The 20350-nt window shown below is 62.8% G+C and overlaps 2 protein-coding genes across 8 annotated transcripts in view; one reads left to right on the forward strand and one right to left on the reverse strand.

The window, feature by feature from the left end:
* Positions 1–51: 51 nt before the first annotated feature.
* ZFYVE21 (zinc finger FYVE-type containing 21) lies at positions 52–10493 on the forward strand. 4 transcript variants are annotated; one of them, XM_027521928.1, is made up of 8 exons: positions 52–255; positions 7360–7410; positions 7534–7702; positions 8055–8130; positions 8212–8315; positions 8638–8685; positions 9698–9840; positions 9934–10493. In XM_027521928.1, exons 1-8 carry the CDS (start codon positions 118–120, stop codon positions 9967–9969), a joined length of 765 nt encoding a protein of 254 aa, XP_027377729.1. In that variant the 5' UTR covers positions 52–117; the 3' UTR covers positions 9970–10493. The 4 variants fall into 4 exon arrangements, with proteins under 4 accessions (XP_027377729.1, XP_027377730.1, XP_027377733.1 ...); XM_027521932.1 differs by lacking the exon at positions 52–255 and adding an exon at positions 455–860; XM_027521931.1 differs by lacking the exon at positions 52–255 and adding an exon at positions 1464–1705.
* Positions 10494–10582: 89 nt separating this feature from the next.
* Positions 10583–20350, reverse strand: part of PPP1R13B (protein phosphatase 1 regulatory subunit 13B) — an 83240-nt gene continuing 73472 nt past the window's right edge. For 3 of the 4 annotated variants that reach the window (XM_027521923.1, XM_027521924.1, XM_027521927.1), the window contains exons 10-18: positions 19282–19386; positions 17443–17612; positions 16587–17088; positions 14836–15587; positions 14172–14309; positions 13963–14096; positions 13214–13380; positions 12127–12326; positions 10583–11654 (exon numbers count right to left, since the gene is read on the reverse strand). In XM_027521923.1, the coding sequence (XP_027377724.1) occupies positions 11613–11654; positions 12127–12326; positions 13214–13380; positions 13963–14096; positions 14172–14309; positions 14836–15587; positions 16587–17088; positions 17443–17612; positions 19282–19386 (2210 nt within the window). In that variant the 3' untranslated portion in view covers positions 10583–11612. The remainder of the gene's footprint in view (positions 11655–12126; positions 12327–13213; positions 13381–13962; positions 14097–14171; positions 14310–14835; positions 15588–16586; positions 17089–17442; positions 17613–19281; positions 19387–20350) is intronic. The other variant, XM_027521926.1, reaches the window with a different exon arrangement.

Below are 20350 nucleotides of genomic sequence, written 5' to 3' on the forward strand. Positions count from 1 at the left end.
GGGCGGGGCGGGGCTCCCGTAGGGCTCGGGCCGGGCAGCTGGCGGCGGGCGGCGGGCGGCGGGCGGCGGGCGGCGGGCGGCGGGCAGCGGGCGGCGGGCGAGCGCTCAGGCGGCGTCATGTCCTCCGAGGTGGCCGCGCGCCGCGACGCCAAGAAGCTGGTGCGCTCCCCCAGCGGCCTGCGCATGGTGCCTGAGCACCGCGCCTACGGCAGCCCCTTCGGCCTGGAGGAGCCGCCGTGGGTCCCGGACAAGGAGGTAGGTCGCGGCCGCCCGCCAGTCCCGGGACCCCGGCCGCTACCCCGGCCCTCCTGGCGTCCGCGCCGGCTCCCCGGGCCCGCCCGACCTCCCCGGGCGGGGCGCCCCGCCCTCGGCTCCCCGCGCCCCCGGCCCCGGCGGAGCTCCCTGGCGGATCCCCGGCTCCACCCCCGCCCGGGCGCTCCGCCTGGCCCTTTTCGCGGGTGCGCGGCTCCCCCACCCCGACATCCCTCCGTGATTCCGCCCGGGCCCTGCCCCCTGCGCCGTCGTCTGTGGACCGGCCGCCTCCCGCGGTCGAGCTGCTGGGCTGGAACTTTTCTGACAGTTGGCTCCCCCTCCCCGCGCGGGGACGTGGGGAGGGCAGCGTTTCTCTGCGATCGGCCCTCGGGCAGGGCCCTCGCCGTGGCCTGCGGTGCTGGGGGGTGCTGGGTGTGAGCGAGCGTCGCCAGGCGGGGCGTCTGCAGGGCGTCCTGCCTGGGGAGTCGCACCTGCTCCCGGCGGGGCGGGGCGGCACCTCTGTGCCCTTGTGTGCTGCGCTCAGGAGTTTGGACCGGATCCCGTAAGCCAGTGGCTCTCAGCTGTGCGAAGGCTGGCGGAGAAGCCTGGTGCGTTCCTGTCAATCTCGAGCGTCTAAGAGACGGGAAAAGACCACGCTTTGGAAACAAACTTTAAGTTACAGCCCCTCGTGTTCTAGCTGACCGCTTTTCCTCCCTGCCCCAGGAATCGCGGTGGCAAGTTTTCCGCAGGGAAGGGTGGGGAGGTACGGGAGGAATGCGATCGGGTGTTTTCCAGGCACCGGAGAGCTCAGAAGCTAGGGAGGGGCGGTTGGCCCGCTGGGAGGGGAGGGTTCATTCCCTCCGCCCCCTGGTCAGCGAGCCCAGCCCGCGGTGCTCCAAGAGGGCAGGGCGCTGGCGGGGGCCGCGGGGGTCACTGGGCTGGGCTGGCCCCGTCGGCCCCTCCTCTCGGGCCTCTTGTCGCCCCAGTTGTGCTCTTCCGTTTCTGCGTTTCTCCTCCGGGTGCTTGCGGTCTCTGAACTCGCGGAATGTACTTTTCCTCACACGGTGCCCTTGGTTAGTGCCGTTGAAAGGTGGTTAAAGAAAGAAAGAAAAAGGGAACATCACAGCTCTCATTCTCTAAGCCAGCACGTGTCCGGGAGCTCGTTTAACTGAATCGGTGAGGGAACCTGGCAGGTGTCATTACGGCTCAGAGGGAAGTCACAGCAGCACCGCCTGGCCTGGGAGGCGGCAGGTGAAGGGGCTGAGGTCCAGCCGATCGAATCGTCTCCATCGTGGGGGGCGGAGCCAGGACGGGCCAGTCGCGGGGCCCACAGCACCTCCACCCCCTCAGCCCAGGCCAGCGTGTCAGCCTTTTCTGGTGTTGTCCCCAGGGCCATTTTAGACATTTCTTCCCCCGACTGATCCCCGTGAAATGCTCAGAGCAAGGACCGTGTGTGAGTGGAAGCCGCCTGGATGCCCTGCACTTTGGCTCTTCAGTTCGCTCTGGGGCCCCTCTGTCCGTCTTCGGGGCCCTTTGTTCTTTCCTGAAACGACCCCTTTGCTGCCTCGGGTGTCCTCTCTGAGCAGTGGGGCGTGGGGGCCCGGACTGGGGTCTGCGGGCTCCCGGGAAAGGTGGAGGAGTCAGGCAGAGGTGCTGTCCCCCTCGGCGCTCCCTCCCCAGTGGAAGTTTCTCGTGCTTTCCAGAAACACACCCCAGTTTGCCGTCTCAGCAGCCAAAGAAGGCGGAGGGAGCTCTGAGGAGGGGAGGAGGCCTCCCAGTGGCCGTGACCCGAGTTTGAGGAAGTGCGTGTGGACATGTACCGGGCAGGGGGCGTTTGCAGTGACCGAGGGGAGTGTACTGGAGGAGAGCTGGCTGGGGTGGGGCAGCTCGGGCTGGGAGAGTCGGATGGAGGCTGGCTTCTATCTGACCTGGGGTGGCTTGGGGGAGGTGGGGGTTCCCCTGCTGCCCTCCCGGTTCAGCAGTGCCCAGCTCACCCTGTGCTTCTGGGGCCTTGATCCCAGTGTGTGTGTGGTTTGGAACAGGCAGGGAGAGGGTGTAGGGAGAGCATGGAGGGGACATGCCGTCCCCGCTTCACCCGCCTCCACTCGGCTGCGTGGGGACGAGTGTCTGGTCATGTATGGAACCGGCCGGCACCCATCGTTCCTTGGGGTCTGTCGACTGTTGACTTGGTGCTCGGCCCTGTGCCACCTTGGTACCTCGGGCCCATGGGGACATCCCTTACAGATGCTGGAGAACTTGGGGGTGTGCGTTATCTGTGACTCTTGGCTTCTCAGAGGGGTTCCTGCCCCCAGAAATAACGGACTCGCTTTTCTGTGTGCCTCCAAGAGCTTGTGAGGTTGGGGGGGCAGTGGGGGGACATGGGGGAGTGGCAGGAGGCCTGGGCCTAGCTCGAGCCTCGTGTGACTGTATCCACGTGTCCCCCAGCAAGGAGAGTGGGTGTGCAGCCGTCGGAGACTGCTGTGACCCGCGCGCACGCGCCCTTTCCTGCCGTCTTGGGTGTAACAACGGCGACGGTGGCTCTGTGCTATTGTTTTGATGTCAGTTCAGTTCAGTAGCTCAGTCGTGTCCAACTCTTTGTGACTCTGTGGACTGCAGCATGCCAGGCCTCCCTGTCCATCACCAACTCCCGGAGTTTGCTCAAACTCATGTCCATTGAATCAGTGATGCCATCCAACCATCTCATCCTCTGTCGTCCCCTTCTCTTCTTGCCTTCAATCCCTCCCAGCATCAGGGTCTTTTCAAATGAGTCAGCTCTTCGCATCAGGTGGCCACAGAATTGGAGTTTCAGCTTCAGCATCAGTCCTTCTAATGAATATTCAGGACTGATTTCCTTTAGGATGGACTGGTTGGATCTCCTTGCAGTCCAAGAGACTCTCAAGAGTCTTCTCCAACACCACAGTTCAAAAGCATCAATTCTTTGGTGCTCAGCTTTCTTCACAGTCCAACTCTCACATCCGTACATGACCACTGGAAAAACCATAGCCTTGACTAGACGGACCTTTATTGCCAAAGTAATGTCTCTGTTTTTTAATATGCTGTCTAGATTTGTCATAGCTTTTCTGCCAAGGAGCAAGCATCTTTTAATTTCATGGCTGCAGTCACCATCTGCAGTGATTTTGGAGCCCAGAAAATAAAGTCTGACACTGTTTCCACTGTTTCCTCATCTATTTGCCATGAAATGATGGGATCAGATGCCATGATCTTCGTTTTCTGAAGGTTGAACTTTAAGCCAACTTTTTCACTCTCCTCTTTCACTTTCATCAAGAGGCTCTTTAGTTCCTCTTCGCTTTCTGCCATTAGGGTGGTGTCGTCTGCATATCTGAGGCTATTGATAATTTCTCCTGGCAATCTGGATTCCAGCTTGTGCTTCATCCAACCTGGCATTTCGCATGATGTACTCTGCATGTAAGTTAAATAAGCAGGATGACAATATACAGCCTTGATGTACTCCTTTCCTGATTTGGAACCAGTCCATTGTTCCGTGTCCGGTTCTAACTGTTGCTTCTTGACCTGCATACCGATTTTTCAGGAGGCAGGTCAGATGGTCTGGTATTCCCATCTCTTTCAGAATTTTCCACAGTTCGTTGTGATCCACACAGTCAAAGGCTTTGGCATAGTCAATAAAGCAGAAATAGGTGTTTTTCTGGAACTCTCTTGCTTTTTCTATGATCCAGTGGATGTTGGCAATTTGATCCCTGGTTCCTCTGCCTTTTCTAAATCCATCGGGAACATCTGGAAGTTCACGTTCACGTGCTGTTGAAGCCTGGCTTGGAGGATTTTGAGCGTTGCTTTGCTAGTGTGTGAGACGAGTGCAGCTGTGCGGTGGTCTGAGCAGATATAGTGGTCTTGACATCAGATGCTCTGCAGGGGCAAATGGGGGCCACGGGGTGTCAAACAAGAAGCAAAGTTGGACTTGGGTGGGGAGAGATTATGTTTCAGAGGGTCATTGTGGGGTGGTTCCAACCAAGGGATCCACAAGCTGCCCAGGGGCAGACAGCAGGGGCTTCTCCATGGGGGGCGCAGCCCAGGCTTTGGGGAGCAGGGTGGGAGGGGCAGGCAGGGGGCAGCTGGTGTGATCTGAGAGTAGTTCGGGCGCATCACCCCTGGACTGTCTCAGGCTAAGAGGTGGGTCAGAGTTCAAGGGCCTGAAGGAAGGAGAGATTAATGAACGTTGCATCAAGTGAGGTTCATGCGCACGTCGTTTCGGTCAGTGAGGGGACCAGCAGGTCCGTGGGTCCCGCCTGCAGCCCCTGTCTGGCTTGTGGAGGGTGGCTGGGGTTTCTGTGCGTCTCCTCCAGGGCACGTGAGGAGGGCGCTCTTTGCAGGACGCTTTCCGAGAACACTGCCTGAGGGGTCCCTGTCTCTGGCCTCTGGGATCCCAGGTGGATCCCTCGTGGTGGGGGGGCCAGGCCCCACAGGCCTGCCCGCTCGCTCAGGAGCTGCCCACGGCTCCCGTGGCCGGTGGGGCGCTCCTTCGGGAGGCGTTGTCCGCGCCCAGGTTCTGCAGGAGAGGCGAGGCCCGTCCTGGGAGGTGGCAGTCCTGGGAGGCGCCCGTCCCTCCTCTTCTCAGCACCCCCCTTAAACCGTGTTGTCAGACTCACCTCGTCCCTGGGGCTGCTGTGGGTCTGCTCCTCAGATTTCCCTGTGAGCTTGTCTTTTTAATATTTCATTGCTTCCCTCAGTTAATTGAGTTAAATCTTTGACATGGATTTATTTTATATTTATAGGAGTTTTTTTACTCTTTAAAAATGGTTGCTTTTCAACAAAGATGTGTTAATACGTGTAACTTTGAAACTTACCTTTATGATTTACTTCTCGAGGAGTCTGAGAAGCTCTTACGTGGGAGCCTGGCGTCTGGGAGGACAGCGTGGGCGGCGGTCCCCTGTCGCTCTAGCCTCAGAGGGAGGGCGGGCGGCTGTCCTAAAGCTCCATCCTTTCTAGTCGCTTCTCTTGAAACATTCCTTTAATCTCTCCAGTCTGTCTTCTGTTGTACTTTGAAGGAGCCACCTGAGCACTCCCAGGGCTCCCAGGGCAGCTGGTCGGCAGAGACCGCTGTCTCCGAGCAGTCCTCCAGGGCCTCTGCGCTGGGCTGCCAAGGGGTGCCCCACAGTTTCCGAAGGCCTCCTTTGTTCCGGCCCGGCTTCCTGTGGACCTTTCTGGTTTCTTCCTTTATCATCCCTTGTTGCCTCACTTAACCCCCGGCATCGTCAGAAGTCTCCTGCATGTGCAGGGTGGGCGCCAGTCAGCTGCTGGCTCTCTGGAGCAGCGAGGGGTCGGGTCAGGGCTGCCTGGCTCTGACCCCTGACCGCCTCCCCCCGCTCCCCCCACCCCGTCCTCTCGTGGGCATCTGTGGAGACCCCTCGCCTTACCACCAGCTCCCTCCCCCGTCTGTGGGGTGAGAGCCCTGGGGGGCAGCGCAGGGGCCCTGAAGGTGGCTGGCTGCTCGTTATTGACCTGGGGAAGGGGCAGCCCGGGAGGATCTGGCAGGGGCCGCACACCCGTGCACGTGTATCTGTGTGTGCACACCTGTATGTCTCCTCTGAGATCAGCCCCCGCCCGCCCCAGGGGTGCCATGGGGACAGGCCTGGTGTGTGTGGCCTCAGGGGCAGGCGTCTCCGGGGCCTTTGGCCTCGCGGGGGGCGGGGGGCAGGCTGCTGGTCCCTGGTTTCTGGACTGTCTCCCGGATGGCGGTCTCCTACCCCGGGGCCTCTCCTCTGGGTCCAGTCAGCTGCTCAGGGCACAGTGCCGGGCCCGGGCCTGGGCTGGCGTCTCCTTTCGGTGTAGCTGGTCTCAGACCAGGTATGAACTCTTGACTCTAACGTCTTCATCCGCTACTCTTATTTCTTTATTTAATTTTATTTTCATATCAAATCATTCTCTTCATAATTTTAAAAGCTTCTTTTCTCTTATATAATCCCTAGGAAAATTACCTTGTTTAAAAATCTGTTTTCTGAATAATCTCATTGGTTTATTTAGATTAATACAAAAAGTCTAGCTCACTAATATTTTTCAGGGATTGTATTTTACCTTCTGCTGTGGTCTTAGTTTAGAACTTGGTCTCTCAGTTGCTCAGATGTGAGCCTCCCGGCAAGGGGGGAGCTGGGTCAGCCTCCACGACTGCACCCTCATCCCGCAGACTCTGTGGCAGATGTGTGAGGTCACAGAAGAGTGTGGCACACAGAGGCCCTGCCCCAGGTGGAGACCTGAGTGCCAAACACGGAAAGTTCCAGAAGTGACAGGGAGAGGCAGTGGTGGGGTTGGTGGGGGCAGCAGCCCTGGGATCCGCCAGCTCCTGCCCGAGGCGGGCAGACCCTGCGGGTGATTCTGGAGGGCCAGGCCCTGTGTCCCAGGGCGGGAAAGCCGCTGAAAAACAGAGAGAAAACAAGAAAACATCAGTCATGGATCACTTAAAGCTTAGATGGCTGTTCAGTGCAGTGCCATGGCGGTCTGCGGCAGGGGGCATCTGCAGACTGGCCTTGCCCACCACCCTCCCCTGGAGAAGGGCACTGGCCTCGGCTTTAGGCTGAGTTGGGCCTGCGGGGAGGGGGAGGGTGTCAAGGTCAAGGCCTGTCTTGGGAGCCAGAGCAGAGCCTGCCTGGGTTCTGGCTGCCCCGAGTGAAGCCGGCAGAGGACGCTCAGGGCAGGGCGGAGGGGTTGGCCCTGCTGGCCAGGACTGACAGGGGGCGGGCGGGTTAGGCGACAGTCACACGGTCAGGACGCCTGGCCCCCTGACCGGTGGCGGCATTTCACATCCCCCATCTTTGCAGTGAGCAGCTTTCCCACCGCGGAGGCCGGGCCTCGCCACGTGGGGACAGCGCGTCCCCACGGTCAGCTGACAGGTCTGGGCGCTCCTGTGGTTGTGGCTGGGTGGCGACGTGGCCGTCTCCAGGCTGGGCCCTGGCCGGTGCTGGGAGCACTGTCCCAGGCTCGCCCCCGGAGCCCCGGGCGGCCGGGCCTGGCCCCACCTCTGCCGGCTGACCGCTGCCCCAGCTGCGGTGTCTCCTGGCCGAGCCTGGGTGCTGGCGGCCGGGGGGGCTCCTGGAGGAGCAGGCCGCGCGGCCTGACCCCTGTCCCCTTGTCTCCTAGTGCCCGAGGTGCATGCAGTGTGACACCAAGTTTGACTTTCTCACCAGGAAGGTGAGCTGGGCGGGGCAGGAGGGCGGCCCAGGTGCGGTGTGGGGGCGGGGCCCCTCGAGGCATCGCGGTGGCCGCTGGTGCCTGCGGTCTGCGGGGTGCTCACGCCCGTGCCCGCGTCCCCAGCACCACTGCCGCCGGTGCGGGAAGTGCTTCTGCGACAAGTGCTGCGGCCAGAAGGTGGCGCTGCGGCGCATGTGCTTCGTGGACCCCGTGCGGCAGTGCGCCGGGTGCGCGCCGGTGTCGCGGCGCGAGGCCGACTTCTACGACCGGCAGCTCAAGCTGCTGCTGAGCGGTGAGCGCCGGGCGGGCGGGGTCGGTGGGTGGGACTCCGCCGGGTGTGGTCCCAGCCGCTCCGGGGCTCCGGGCGGGCGGAGCCCCCAGGACCTGGCAGCCCTCTCCCCAACCCCCGGCCAGCAGGCCGTCCTGGCCGGGCTGCTCTGGGGGTCCCCTGGGGGCAGGTCAGCGCCCTGCGATCCGGCCCGGGGGAGCCCCAGGCGACGCTTCTGGCCTCCGGCATTGCACCCCGACCCCGTCACGCCCTTCCCGCCGCCGCCTCGCCCCCTTCTGTCTTCTCTGCGTGTCCCTGGCCTGGAGGGGGCGGCGCGGGGGGGCTACCGCGTGCTCACGTCTGCTCCCCTCCGCAGGAGCCACCTTCCTCGTGACTTTCGAGAACTCCGAGAAGCCGGACACGATGGTCTGCCGTCTTTCCAGCAACCAGAGGTGAGGGCGGGTGCTTCTCCCCTGGCACTGGGCGCCCGGAGCCTCGGAGGGCCGTGGCACGGACGCCTCTGTCTGCCGCAGGTTCCTGCTTCTGGACGGGGACGGGGACGGGGACGGTCACCGCGAGGTGGAGGTGGCGCGCATCGCCGCCGTGCAGATGCTCACGGAGGGTCTCCCTCCCGGAGGTAGGCGCCGCGGGCCGGGGGGCTCCGGGGCTCCACTCGCGGGCGTGTGAGGCGGAGAGGAGGTTCCCTGGACGTGCACTCCGCGCTCTTCCTTCCCGTCTCTCGGGCTGGCATCACCCGGTTCCCCAGAGCCTGCGGCGGGGCCCCCATCGCCGCCGCCCCCCAGGGTCTGCGGAGACGGCCCTCCTCGGGGAGCTCGACCCTCTCCCCTGAAGTCCCTCCTGGGCCTCGGGTCCGAGCGCGGAGGCTGACCCGAGCCCTCTCTCTGATTTCTGACCGGCCTTGCTGACCTCTCCTGCCTGCCTGCCTGCCTGCCGTAAAGACACTCTCTCTCACACCAGCCTCCCCGCCAGCCGGCCCGCCGCCGAAGGTCAGCGTGTCTGCGGGGCGGGGAGGGGGGCTCCCTGTGAGACCTGAGGCGGCCAAACCGTGAAGCCGTCTGTCCCCTGGGCTCGGCTGTTCTCTCCTGAGGGGGAGCCCTGCTCCGGCTTGCGAGCTCCGCGCGGCCGCTTCGGGGGGCGGGTTTCCCCGGGGGGCGGGGCCGGGGGGCGGGGCCGGGGCTGCTGGCGCCGCGCCCCCTTGTGGCGGCTCCGGGAGCGCAGGGACCCCTGCTCTGCCCGGTTTCCTGGAACCATCAGTGCTCAGAACCGTGTTCTGGAGCGGAGGTGCGGGGGGCGGTGGAGGGCAGGGAGGGTCCCCGCGCCTGCGCTGTCCACAGCAGGGTTGCCCACTTTCTGTCGAGGGTCGGGATGAACGTCGGTTCAGCCCTGCCGGCCACAGGCTCTCAAAATGCAACAACAGTCACAGGAATCAGGAAAGACCCCTTCCAGGAGCAGGTGGTGGGCAGAACGCAGTGGGCTGCCCCAGAGCGGGGGTGTGGGTGGCGGGGTGGCGCCCCTTCAGAGAGCCCAGGCCGGGGTAAGCCGGCTGACACAGCTGGGACCGCGGCTTGTGAAAAACGCCTTGCAGGCTTGGCACTTCGGGCTGGGTTCTGAGCTGCAGGGACTGGCGCTAGGTGGTTGTCGCGCAGTCACCCCCCAAAGACAGCCTTCCAGGAGCTCGTGTCCTGCGGTGGCGTGGCTCCTCCGCTTTGACTCTGGTGCTCGGCGGTGGGGTGGGTGTGAGGCCAGCACGACAGGCGGGTGTAGCCTCGTGCAGGGTCTCATCCATGGGGCGCAAATGTTTGACCCGGGCCCCTGTCCACCCTGTGAGCTCAGGGTCGGCCACCAGGCAGCCACGGCCCTGACACAGGCCCCACCGAGAGGCCAGCTGTGAGGCCAGCACCAGAGTCAGGGAGAGGGCGCCCGGGCCACTGCTTTGGGGCAGCTGGCACCCTGGTGCTCAAGGCCACTTGGGGCATCCTTACCTTGTTCCCACTCCAGGAGGCAACGCGAGGGCCATAGGCATGACCCTGCAGTACACGACCCCGGGGGCGGAGGGGCTGACGCAGCTGACGCTGACAGCCGGCGAGGACGCCGACGGCAGCAGGAGGCAGGCGACGGCATGGCTGGCGGCCATGCATAAGGTACCTGCTGCTCCGCGCTCTCCCGCCCCCGCCCCGCCGAGGTGCCTCCGCCCGCCTCAGCCAGGCACACGCCTCTTTCTGGTCACCTTGCAGGCGGCCAAGCTCCTCTACGAGTCTCGGGACCAGTAACGCCACACGGGCTGGACGGTCCGCTTGGGGCAGCAGCACCTGCTCGTGGGCGCACAGGCACGACTAACCCTACAAGTGCTGGAGACGCAGCCAAGCCCTCGGAGCCTGCCTAGTGCGATATGCACACGATCGGTTAACGCTCCAGACCATTCGCGCTTTAGAACTTGTCTGACACTTGATACCTAACTGCGGGGGAGGGGGAGGCTGAGCTACACTACTGCTAATACTCTCTGCCTTGTTTTTATGAGTGCCCATGTTTACTAGAAGGTTCTGGTCCCCTGATGCTCACCGGTCCTTCCACAGCCGTGACCCGGGCAGTGGTCCCCTGGCCTGATGTGTGCTGGTGTGCTTCCTGCACTGCCCGCTCGGCGTGCCACTAACCCAGGGCCACAAACCAACCCGGATACTTCACTGGGGAAGGAGCATGCTTTGTATTTTGTACTTTTCACTTACTATTTCACTTTACAATAACTGTACAACAATTTGTATATAAAGCTTACGATTAAAACTTATTTTGAAAGTAAGGGTCAGGCCTTGCCTCTGTGTGTCCAGACAACCCGAGCTTCCCACTCAGCTCAGCTCCGGCTCCAGAACAAAGACTCGAAGCCGCCCGTGGGAGACAGCGTTTATTGCGTGCGTACACGGCCTCAGCACAGGCTGCCCGCGGGTGCGCCTTGCTCGTGAGCACACTGTACAATCGGTGCTCCAAGATCTACACATGTCCATACGTAAATTACACACGAGACTCGTACATGGAAAATAAAGCTCAGGGCCTGGACTTTAATGAGAAAAAAAAACGTTTCCAACATGGTTTTGATAGTTTCGAGTGGTTTAGTCAAAAAATACTTTTGGTATATAAAAGCCTGTACGTACAGTTCAAATCTCGGGAAAGCGCCTCACTGTAAGTCTGGAACCAGGGCAGAGGGACCGGGGAGTCTGGCCCCATCCACCCGCCCCCTGCCCGGGCCTTCACAGCGCCGGGAGGGGCACGGGCACTGGGGCAGCGGGAGGCCGCAGGAAGGCGGCGCCGTGTTGAACTTCTGACCCGGTGGTGTCACCTGGTCCTAAGGTTCCTTGTGCCTGTGGCCTGTTGGTGACCTAGACCGAGGCCTGGAATGGGAAAGGAGCCCACACCTCAGACACCCCGCTAGACAGACCTCCATACGGGCTCCTTTGGTGATGAGAGAAGAAACGCAGGCGAGGATGGCACCAGGCTTCTGACTTCCGGTGGACAGGAGGGCGGGGCTCCAGCGAGGGGCGCGCCTCACAGCTGGCAGGCTCTCTCGGGGGGCTGGGGCAATACTGGGGTGAGGGGGCCTTGGGGCCCACGTCCATAAGAGCATCGTCTTCATTGGCAACCAATCGGGGGTCAACGACAGGGCTTCTTATTGGCAACAAGGGTGGTGGTTTAGAAAGCTGGGTATTTATTTGGATTTACAGTAATTGGCAAAATTCAGTCTCCTTGGAGGTGAAGGCCTCTCTCTGAGCCGAGGGCAGACCCTCACCCGAGGGCCCTCACACCGCGGAAACGGTCTGCTGCGGGAGCCCCTGAAGCTGCGTCCAGCGTCCACTTCCGGGAGATGGCCAAGTCAGCCTGAGTGCTCCCCGCTGCCGGCGAGCCTGTGCGGTGCTGCAGGGGACGCTTAGGCCAGCGTCCGCTGTCGGGGTTTGATCCGTGGATACAACTGGGAGGCAATGGACAGGGCTTAGGACGAGGGGACAACCGCTGGGCAGGGGCCCTGTGCCGAGGCCAGGCTGACGCTCAGAGGCCACCCCCCTCTGGAGACACCCTACTAACGCCCAGAGGCCCTGTGCCTTTTTCTTTCAGGGCACTCGGGACCGGTGTCCAGTGACTGCAGGACGAGAGCAGCTGCCAGCCCACTGGGCGCGGAGCAGAGAGCAGAGGGAGGCCCAGGGCCTGAGGGGCCATCGGTGCAGAGGGCGCAGCCTGCGGGCCCCGGGAGCAGAACACGCTGTGAGCAGCCCTCATCGAGGGGCTCCAGCCTCCCCACAGGCCTCCCCCAGAGCAGATGCCCCCCGACCCGCCCCACTCCCCGCGGCTTCCAGGAAGCCTGGAGAAAGGCAGTCTTGCCCCCGGGGTCTGAGCAGTAGGAGGGCCCCACCCCCAGCAGTAGGAGGGCCCCAGCGCGGCCTTACCCCTAGCAGGTTCCTGGGCACGTAGCCCTCCCGGTCCCCGAGGCGAGCCCACCACCAGTCGGTCTCGACCTCGTCCTTGCGCCGGAGAATGGTGAGCGCATCCCCTTCGCGGAAGGTCAGCTCGTCGCTGTTCTGGGCCTCATAGGCCCACAGGGCATACACCACGCCTTTGTTCATCACGCCCAGCTTCTCCTGCACGCCTGGGACAGGAGAGCCGACAGTCAGGTCTGCAGGGCAGGCTGCTGAGGGCCCGCACCAGGCTCGGAGACGCCGCTGGCCTCGGGCATCCCGCTGGGGCTGCAGCGGAGCGCTTAGAGGCTGGGCCGGCTGCGGCCCCCAGAGTAACGCCACCAGTCCCTTCCACGTCCCAGGAAGAGGCCCGCGGCAGAAGCTTCACGTCCAGAAGCAAAGGTGCGTTCATGCTAAGTTGCTTCAGTCGTGTCCGACTCTGCAACCCTAAGTAACTTGGCCCACCAGCCTCCTCTGTCCACGGGATTCTCCAGGCAAGAACACTGGAGTGGGTCACTGTGCTCTTCTCCAGGGAGAAAAAAAGGTGGTGTTTCTTAGGGTGAAACTTAGAACTCACAAGCCCATGACTGAAGACCTGTGTGCCGCTCGGGGGCGGGAAGCACGCTCCACCAGAGCGACAGGCTGCCGCCTCCCGGCACAGGCGTCCCCCGACCCCCGCACAGCCTGTCCTGGGGGCTGGGCCTGGGGCACTGCCCTGTTGTGCGTCACTGTCCACGGAGTGGGGACTGAGACCACCCGGGACGCCACCCTCGAGGCCTCGCTCCGGGCTGCTGCGTGCCCAGGGCATCCTGGCCGCCCTGTCCCCCTCCTCTGCACAGAGAACATCTGGCAGAGAGGGGAAGACTTTGTTTTGAGCAACTCAACATGGAATCCTGACCATGAGAATGTGACAGGTCTTCAGGGATGAGCCCAAGGGCCGTAGTGACCTCTGTTCCCCGGAGACAGACTGGGCTTCCCCAAGGGTGAACTCAGGGCTTCTCTTGGCCCAGGCAGTGGCATGGTGCGTGCCCACCGCGGCCCAGGAACGGCACCCGAGGGCATGTGCCCACGCCCTTACCGTATAGAAACTGGGAGCACTGGATATAGCCCTCCTCCATCTCCTCGCACTTGTCCGCAGCCGTCTCGATGTCGCTGATGGTGGAGGCGAAGATGGCGGCGCCGCTCTCCACCAGCTGCTTGCAGAGGTGGACGCTGTTGCAAGAGGCGGCGCAGTGCAGGGGCGTCCTGGGGGGCACAGGGCAGCCTCACGTCCTGCCCGCGGCCCAGGTCCCGGGCGGCCTGCAGGGCACGCGCTCACCACCCAGCCAGCTGCTGCGTTGCTGCCTTTGCAGGGACCTGATTCTACGCCCACTTCTACAACGGACACACAGACTGTACACACACACACACCGCCCCCAACACACCACACCCACACCTCAAAAGGCTGGGTGGTGAGCGGACCGAGAAGCAACCTGTAAACTGCCTGTTCGTGGTGTGACGTGAACATGCCCTCACACCGTGGACATGGCCCTCACAGCAGCTGTGATGGTAACGGCTGTACGTTACCACAATATAAAGAAACATGTTCACAGGCGGCGGCACAGACTGCGGCCTGAGGCTCACAGTCAACGGCACGGGTCCCTCCACACAGGCTTTCTGGCCGCTTGAGAACAAATGGTTCCGTGGTCAGCCGTGTGACAGGCATGATCACAGCGGAGCCTTTGGCAAAACCAACGCGAGAACAGAGGTGGCGGGGAGGAGGCGCGGCCCGGGCGCGGCCGTCCTGTCTCCTTTCCTCCTCTGCCCCCACCCACCCCGGGGCCTCACCAGCCGTCGCTGTCGGCAGCGTTCACGTTGACCCCAAAGTCCAGCAGGAACCGCACGATGTGGTGGTGGCCGGCACAGACGGCGTTGTGCAGGGGGGTGATGCCCTCGTCGTTGGGCTTGCTGGGGTCCTCCACCTACGACACGGGACATGACGCGTGAGCCCCGCCAGGCGCCGCCAGGGCCGCTGCCCCACACAGGCACGCACTCACCTCGTAGATGACCCTCTGCACCAGGTCGAACTCCCCCTCCAGAGACGCGTCCAGGAGCAGCGCCAGCGGGTTGAAGCGGACCCGCAAGCCGTGCCCCGTCCGCTCCGAGTTGGGCTTCTTCAGGTTGGTCCGCTTGCTCTATGGGGAGAAAGTGTGCTTTGGATTTCAAAGGGACCCCACGCAAGCAGGCTGGGAGCGGAGCGGAGGAGGCAGGAGGGGTCCTAGAGCCCGAGGCGGAGCTCCACCCGCAGAGCCTCTGCCTGCAGCCCCAGCGAGCAAGAAGGGGGCACTGCAGACCAGCCTGCACCTGGCTCTCAGGGGCGGCTCTGCCTCGGGGGCCCGGCTGTCCCTGCAGGTGTCTGAGGGAGGCAGCGAGGGGAACCTCAGAGCTGAATTGCCCCTGCCCTACCAAGGGGCTCAGGGCAAGAGGCTCCCACCTCCCTCTGCTACTCCGGCACCGCTCTGCCCCCAGCGCTCTGTTTAGTAGGGTCTCCTCCCCTAGCGGACTGCCCTGATCCCAGCGATGCCCCCCTTCCTCAGGAACCCTTGGGCCCCCGGGGCCAGGCTGGCTCCACTGTCCGGCACCACCCGACCCAGGTGTGTCCCTGACCAGCTCTGGCTGGCTGGCCAGGAAGCCGGTGCCCTGGTCTAGGGTGACACCCACCGTAGAGGCCACCGACAGCGGCAAGGCTGGGGGCGCCTGCTCCTCCCCTGGAGAGGGGGCCTCAGCCCCAGGGCTGGGGGCCTGCTCGGTGGACGGGGCCGTGGCCACGTTGTTGTTGTCATCCTCGGCCGGCTCAGCCGTCTGGTGGGTGTTTGGGGGACAGAGCAGGCCCTCGGGTTCAGGGGAAGGGAGCCGGTTGTCATTGGCGTCAGAGGCGGGGGCGGGCTCGGCGGGGAGTGGGGCGGGGAGCGGGGTGGGGCCAGCCTCGCCCAGGTTCCCGTTGGCAGTGGTGTTCCCATTGTCCACATCAGCCAAGGAGCCTAGGAAGTCCTGCGAGGGGCTGGGCTGGTAGAAGGGGGCACCCTCCATGCCGCCAGCCAGCGTGTTGAAGCGCTGGTACAGCAGCTTCTGGATGTTGGGCCCACCAGGGCCCTCGGGCTCTGTGATGGAGCTGCGCTTCTTCAGGGGCCGCGGCGCGTTGGCCAGCTTCCTGCGCAGGGCCTCCAGGTCGGCGTCGCTCTGGTAGCGCAGCGGCGAGTGCACGATGGGCGTCAGCTTGGTGGGGCTGAGCGGCCGCGGCAGGCTCTCCACGGCCCCGTCCCCGGGCGGCGCGGGGCTCTCGGGCTCTGGCTCCTTCTCGGCGCTCTCCCCAGGAGGCGGGGGCTGCGTGGCACCTGGGGCCAGCGAGCCGTGCAGGAAGGGCAGCGGGGACGGGGACGTGGAGCCAGACGGCAGAACCGGCTTCCCGTACACTGGGGAGACAAGCCCAGCGCTCAGCACCTGCCAGAGGCCGCAGGAAAGCCACGGGAACCGCGAACTCCTCCCTGGGGAGGGGGACTCTCTACTTGATTGTGTGTACGGAATCAGGGCTTTTTCAGATGCAAAAAAGAAAAAGGCTGCAAAGCCGCCTACCCACAGTAAAGAGGCACTCGCTGTTTGCTAGCCAAGGAGAGCCACATGACCCTGGGGCTGCGCCACATGGCCAAGACCACAGGCCGCCTCAGGAAGGAAGGGCCCCTGGGGCCCTGGTGCTCCTCGCCCCCAAGGCCAGAGCCTGCCGCAGGTCAGGGCTGGCATTTCCACCTGGGCCCCCCTGGGGAGCCTGGAGATTCTCAAACTAGATTCTGGAACCTGCAGCCCACACGGGAGAACTCTGAGGAGACCCCAGACAGCGCTGAGGCCCAGATCCTGCCGCCCAGGAGGAACCACCATCAGCCTCCACACGCAGGAGCTCCGTTCTCACACCTGCCTCCCCAGGAGACTGGGGTGGACTTCCCTGCACCCAAACCAGGGCTCTATGTCCCTGTGGGCTCTGCGAGAGGACCCCAAAGCAGCAAAACCCTTCCCTCATATCACCCCCAGGGGCCTGGTTCGGCGACTGCTAGGCGGCCAGGGGATCAGGTCCAGGCAGACCCCCACGACACCAGCTCCCAGCTAAGTCCTGCACAAGTCACTACAAAGCAGGAGAAAAAAGGGCAAATTCTGAGATGTCAGCCTTCTATGGCCTGGATTTCCTGAGTAATGTGGGCAGGCGGGCGCTCAGATGGGAAGTCAGGGAGCGGGGGTCTACCGGCAGAACCGCTCTGTGTATGTCATCCTTATCCCCCGCTCACACAGACACCCACAGCCACATGTCACTAGGAATCAAGTCTAACCCTGAACAGCCTATGGCCCGGAACTCAGGGTACAGACCGGCATTTTCTGAAATAGGATTTCCCAGCCCCAGGAGAAGGAGTACACGCCCAGCATACCTGCTTTAACCGACTTATTCACGGTGCTGTGTGCTGCTGGCTGGTAATTCTTAGGTGGTGTGGCTTGCTGGAGGTACATGGAGTATATGGAACTGGAATTCACCGTCTGGGGTCCTTTCCTGGGGGACTGTGGCCTCGACCCTTTATCAGCCAGGAAGGGCCTAATGGCCACAGTCAGCGGGAGTTCAGGTTTGCCGTCTCCGGCTGGAAAGGCAGGCAGCCCTGCCGGCGGGTATGTGGGACTCGGGGGCACAGAAATCCTCTGCTGAATCTGCTGCGAGGAGCCTGGCTGGTGCGGGCCACCCGCAGGGGGCAGCGGGGCGGGCTTCTGCCGACTGGGAAGGCCTGCGCTGGGCCTGGGCAAGCTGCCCTCCTTCCTCCTCTCCAGGGAGTTGGTCGAGCCCGGGCCCACAGGGGCAGGACTTGGGTATGTCCCATAGCTCGGGGGCAGCGGCTTGCTGACACCAGGCAGGGGGGGTGGCACTTTGCCGATCTCCATGCCCTAAATCAAGACGTTAGAGAGGAACAGAGTCAGTTTCTGACAAGCTCAGCATGTTTCCACCCCCCGTCACAGGAGTACAAAGTAGGACTGTCCTCCCTCCAAGGGGCCCGTGAGCAGGTGTGGGCACGCTGCGGGGTCACACAGCAGGGGGACGATCCTGACCACTGGCCTCCCACGCACGCCCAGCCCACGTGCTCAGGGCCGTGAACTCCTTCGGACTTGGGTACGACATGGACACTAACAGGATTAATCTGCCTCACGACACCTCCTACCCCTTAGATGAAGACGAAGGCTGAAGAGGGGTGTGGTCAGCTACGGGCTTGTTTGTGTTCTGGACAAAGACGGATGGCCTACCAGCTTCTCCGGGGCACTCAGGGCTGACAGGGACACGGGCTGGCTAGAGACGGCCCCCTGCTTGAGCGGCCCCTCAGCACTCGCGTCCTTCCAGTCCACGCCGGCCATCTGCGGCGGTCTCACCGAAGAGCTAGAATTCTGTTTTAAGGTCGGCCAGTTTCCATCATTGGCTTGAAAAGAACATAGAATTTAAGTAAAAATTTTCTTGAAATCAGTTGAACCAATGTAAGAATAACCCTCTGCCAGAAGCAAAAAAATCACCTCTGAGACACTACAGTCTGATGGAGCCACGTGGGCAGCTGCCGAGGGCAGCCTCTGCCAAGGGGCCTTGCCAGCACCTACGCGGGCAGCTGCTGAGGGCACCCTCTGCCGAGGGGCCGCGCCAGCACCCACGTGGCTCTCACGTGTGCAGAGACTCATCGACCAAGCACACGGATGCGCCAACCCCGGCGAGGGGCCAGAGGGCTGGAGAAACATTCTCAGCTCCCATTGAAATACAGGTCAAACCCATTACATCCACACCAATGAGCAAAACAAGCGTTGGCACTGGGTTTTCAAACACTGTTTACAAATACAGTTACACACAGCAATAAAAAAGATTTATCTTTTGACTTCGTAATAGGTTTGACTTGTACTGCTTCCGGGATTAGAAGAAAAATTTGACTTTAGTCTGTTAGAAATTTCCATCCTCTGAAAATAATTCATGATCACAGGAGAGCGGTACAGTTCCCAGTGATCGGAGTAGCAGGCCGCAATCTGCTGCGGTGATGAGAAAGCCAGTGAACCCAGGTTCTTAGGAAAGCCACTGAGGAGGCACACTGTTTAACAGCGTTTTCCAAACTGAGAAAGGGTGCAGAAGCATCCCCCGGTGGGAGAGGCCGGCTCTCAGGGAGTGGCAGGGGCTGGACTGGAGGGGAGGGGAAAAGGGACGCCTGGGGCACTGTCCAGACCCTCCTGCCACCTGCCAGCACAGCGGGGGTGGCTGAGGGGCTGCAGCTCGTACCGCGCCTGGTGAGGGGGAGGCACGGGCTCGCACGGCCTGGAGAGGGCCTGAGGGCGCCGGGCAGCGGCACCTCCGAGGCAGAGTCTGCCTGTGGCTGCAGCCCACTGCCTCCCTGCTCAGCCCAGCCCAGCTACCAGCCCTGGCGAGCTCTCCCAGGCCTCAGGCCAAGCCACCCCTTTGCTCGCTGCAGGTCAGGCCGCTCCCCGTCCACAGGTGTGCACGCTCTTGCGCCCCTGGGCGCTCTCAGGCTGGGCCATGTGGGCCACAGACATGCAGTCTAACAGGATGCGCTGAGGGCAAACCCCGGGCTATGGGGCGACAAGCAGAGCTGACTCGGGAGGGGCGGCTGGCCCGCTAAGGTCACAGGAAACGCGGCTGCCAGCCGCTCCCGAGGCGCCAGGCCCACAGGAGAGTCCGTGGACATCAGGCACAGAGGCAGTGGCGAGGGACTAGAACTTCTCTTTCTTCAGCATGAGGCAGGAGGTGCAGAAGAAAGACCCATTTATTCTTGTTAGCAACGGTCAACCATCTCAAAGTGTGATGGGAGATTCCTGCATGAAGTGAAAACTAAAAGCCTCATGATGAACTCAGAAAATCACCTTCATTCTGTAAAAGCAAAACCAGAACAGCCCTTTGGCCGACACCTGCCAGGCCCCTCCTAAGGGGGTCTGGGTTCCGGCCCAGCCTGGACGCCACTCCTGCCCGGGAGGTGGGGACCAGCCCCGTGCAGCGGCCTCTGGTAGGGTCTGAGCAGGGAGCAGCCTTTGTCAGTTTGGAAGAACTGCGGATTTGGCAGCGTTACCAGAGCTCCCCAGAGGGCCTGCCGGCCAACATACGCTTTGCAAACGGGCTCGCGGGGCACTGCGATGGGCCGCGGCCAGGCCCGGCGTCGAGGTGTGACACTGTCCACAAGCGGGTCGCTCTGGGTTGACCACGGCCATCTGTGCGACACGGAACCAGAAGGACAGCCGAGGGCACATTAGTCTTCCAGGAGCCTTCTCACTGAGGCTCTCCACCCGGGCTGTGGGCTGGCATGGGGCCCCCGTGCCCACTCACCCTGCAGCACAGAGGGGGCAGGGCTGCGGCCGAACCCTGGGGACACGGCCTCCTGGCCCCGTGGGGGGCTCCTCCTGGTGGCTCCGGCCAGGCAGACCAGCACACGCCCATGAAGAGGAGGGAACTGCGAGCCACCGGCAGCTCAGGCGGGCTGGCAACGTTTAAGCTGAGCAGGACCTGGCTGTGCTAATTACCTGCCATCGGACCTGAGGATCATCTACTCCCACCATCAGGTGGGTCAAATAATAAAAACAGCTTATCGATGAAAGTTGCACGTCAAGTTTCATGCAGATTACGTGTGCCATGTGGCTTCTGAGACACGGCCACGAAGGGACCTGTGCCAGAGCATGTGGCCCAGGAGGGCTGGGGACGCCTCATCCTGCCGGGGTCAGGGCAAGCCCCAGGTCCTCGAGTGGCGTGGCCAGGTGCTCAGGCAAGCGACCAGCAGTGCACAGACAAACCGACCGCCACCCGTGAAGCCCAGCCGGCGGTCCTGCCATCGCGAGTGGCGAGCGGCAGCTGCACCTGCGCTGAGACCCCCGTGACGGGCGGCCCCTGCCATGGCGTCTTACTGCCCGGCATCGGCACCGTATGCGTCAGGGTCACACGTGGCCTCTTGATGTGCTGTCTTCCTCTGAGAAAGGAGTGTGGACTCCCCATGAAGACCAAGGCTGTGCTCGGCTGGGAAGCCAGGGTGCTGCAGGGACCCCATGTCCTCAGGGAGGTTATGCACCACACGGAGCCAGAGACCTGAGTCCGGTCACACCGCCAACTCAGGGTGGTGAGGGCCAAAGGGATGGTTTGTGGACTTTTTGATGGACAGAGCCCGTGCTGGTGGAGAAGGCAGAG

Source organism: Bos indicus x Bos taurus, chromosome 21 (genome assembly GCF_003369695.1).
Source record: "Bos indicus x Bos taurus breed Angus x Brahman F1 hybrid chromosome 21, Bos_hybrid_MaternalHap_v2.0, whole genome shotgun sequence".
NCBI lineage: Eukaryota > Metazoa > Chordata > Mammalia > Artiodactyla > Bovidae > Bos > Bos indicus x Bos taurus.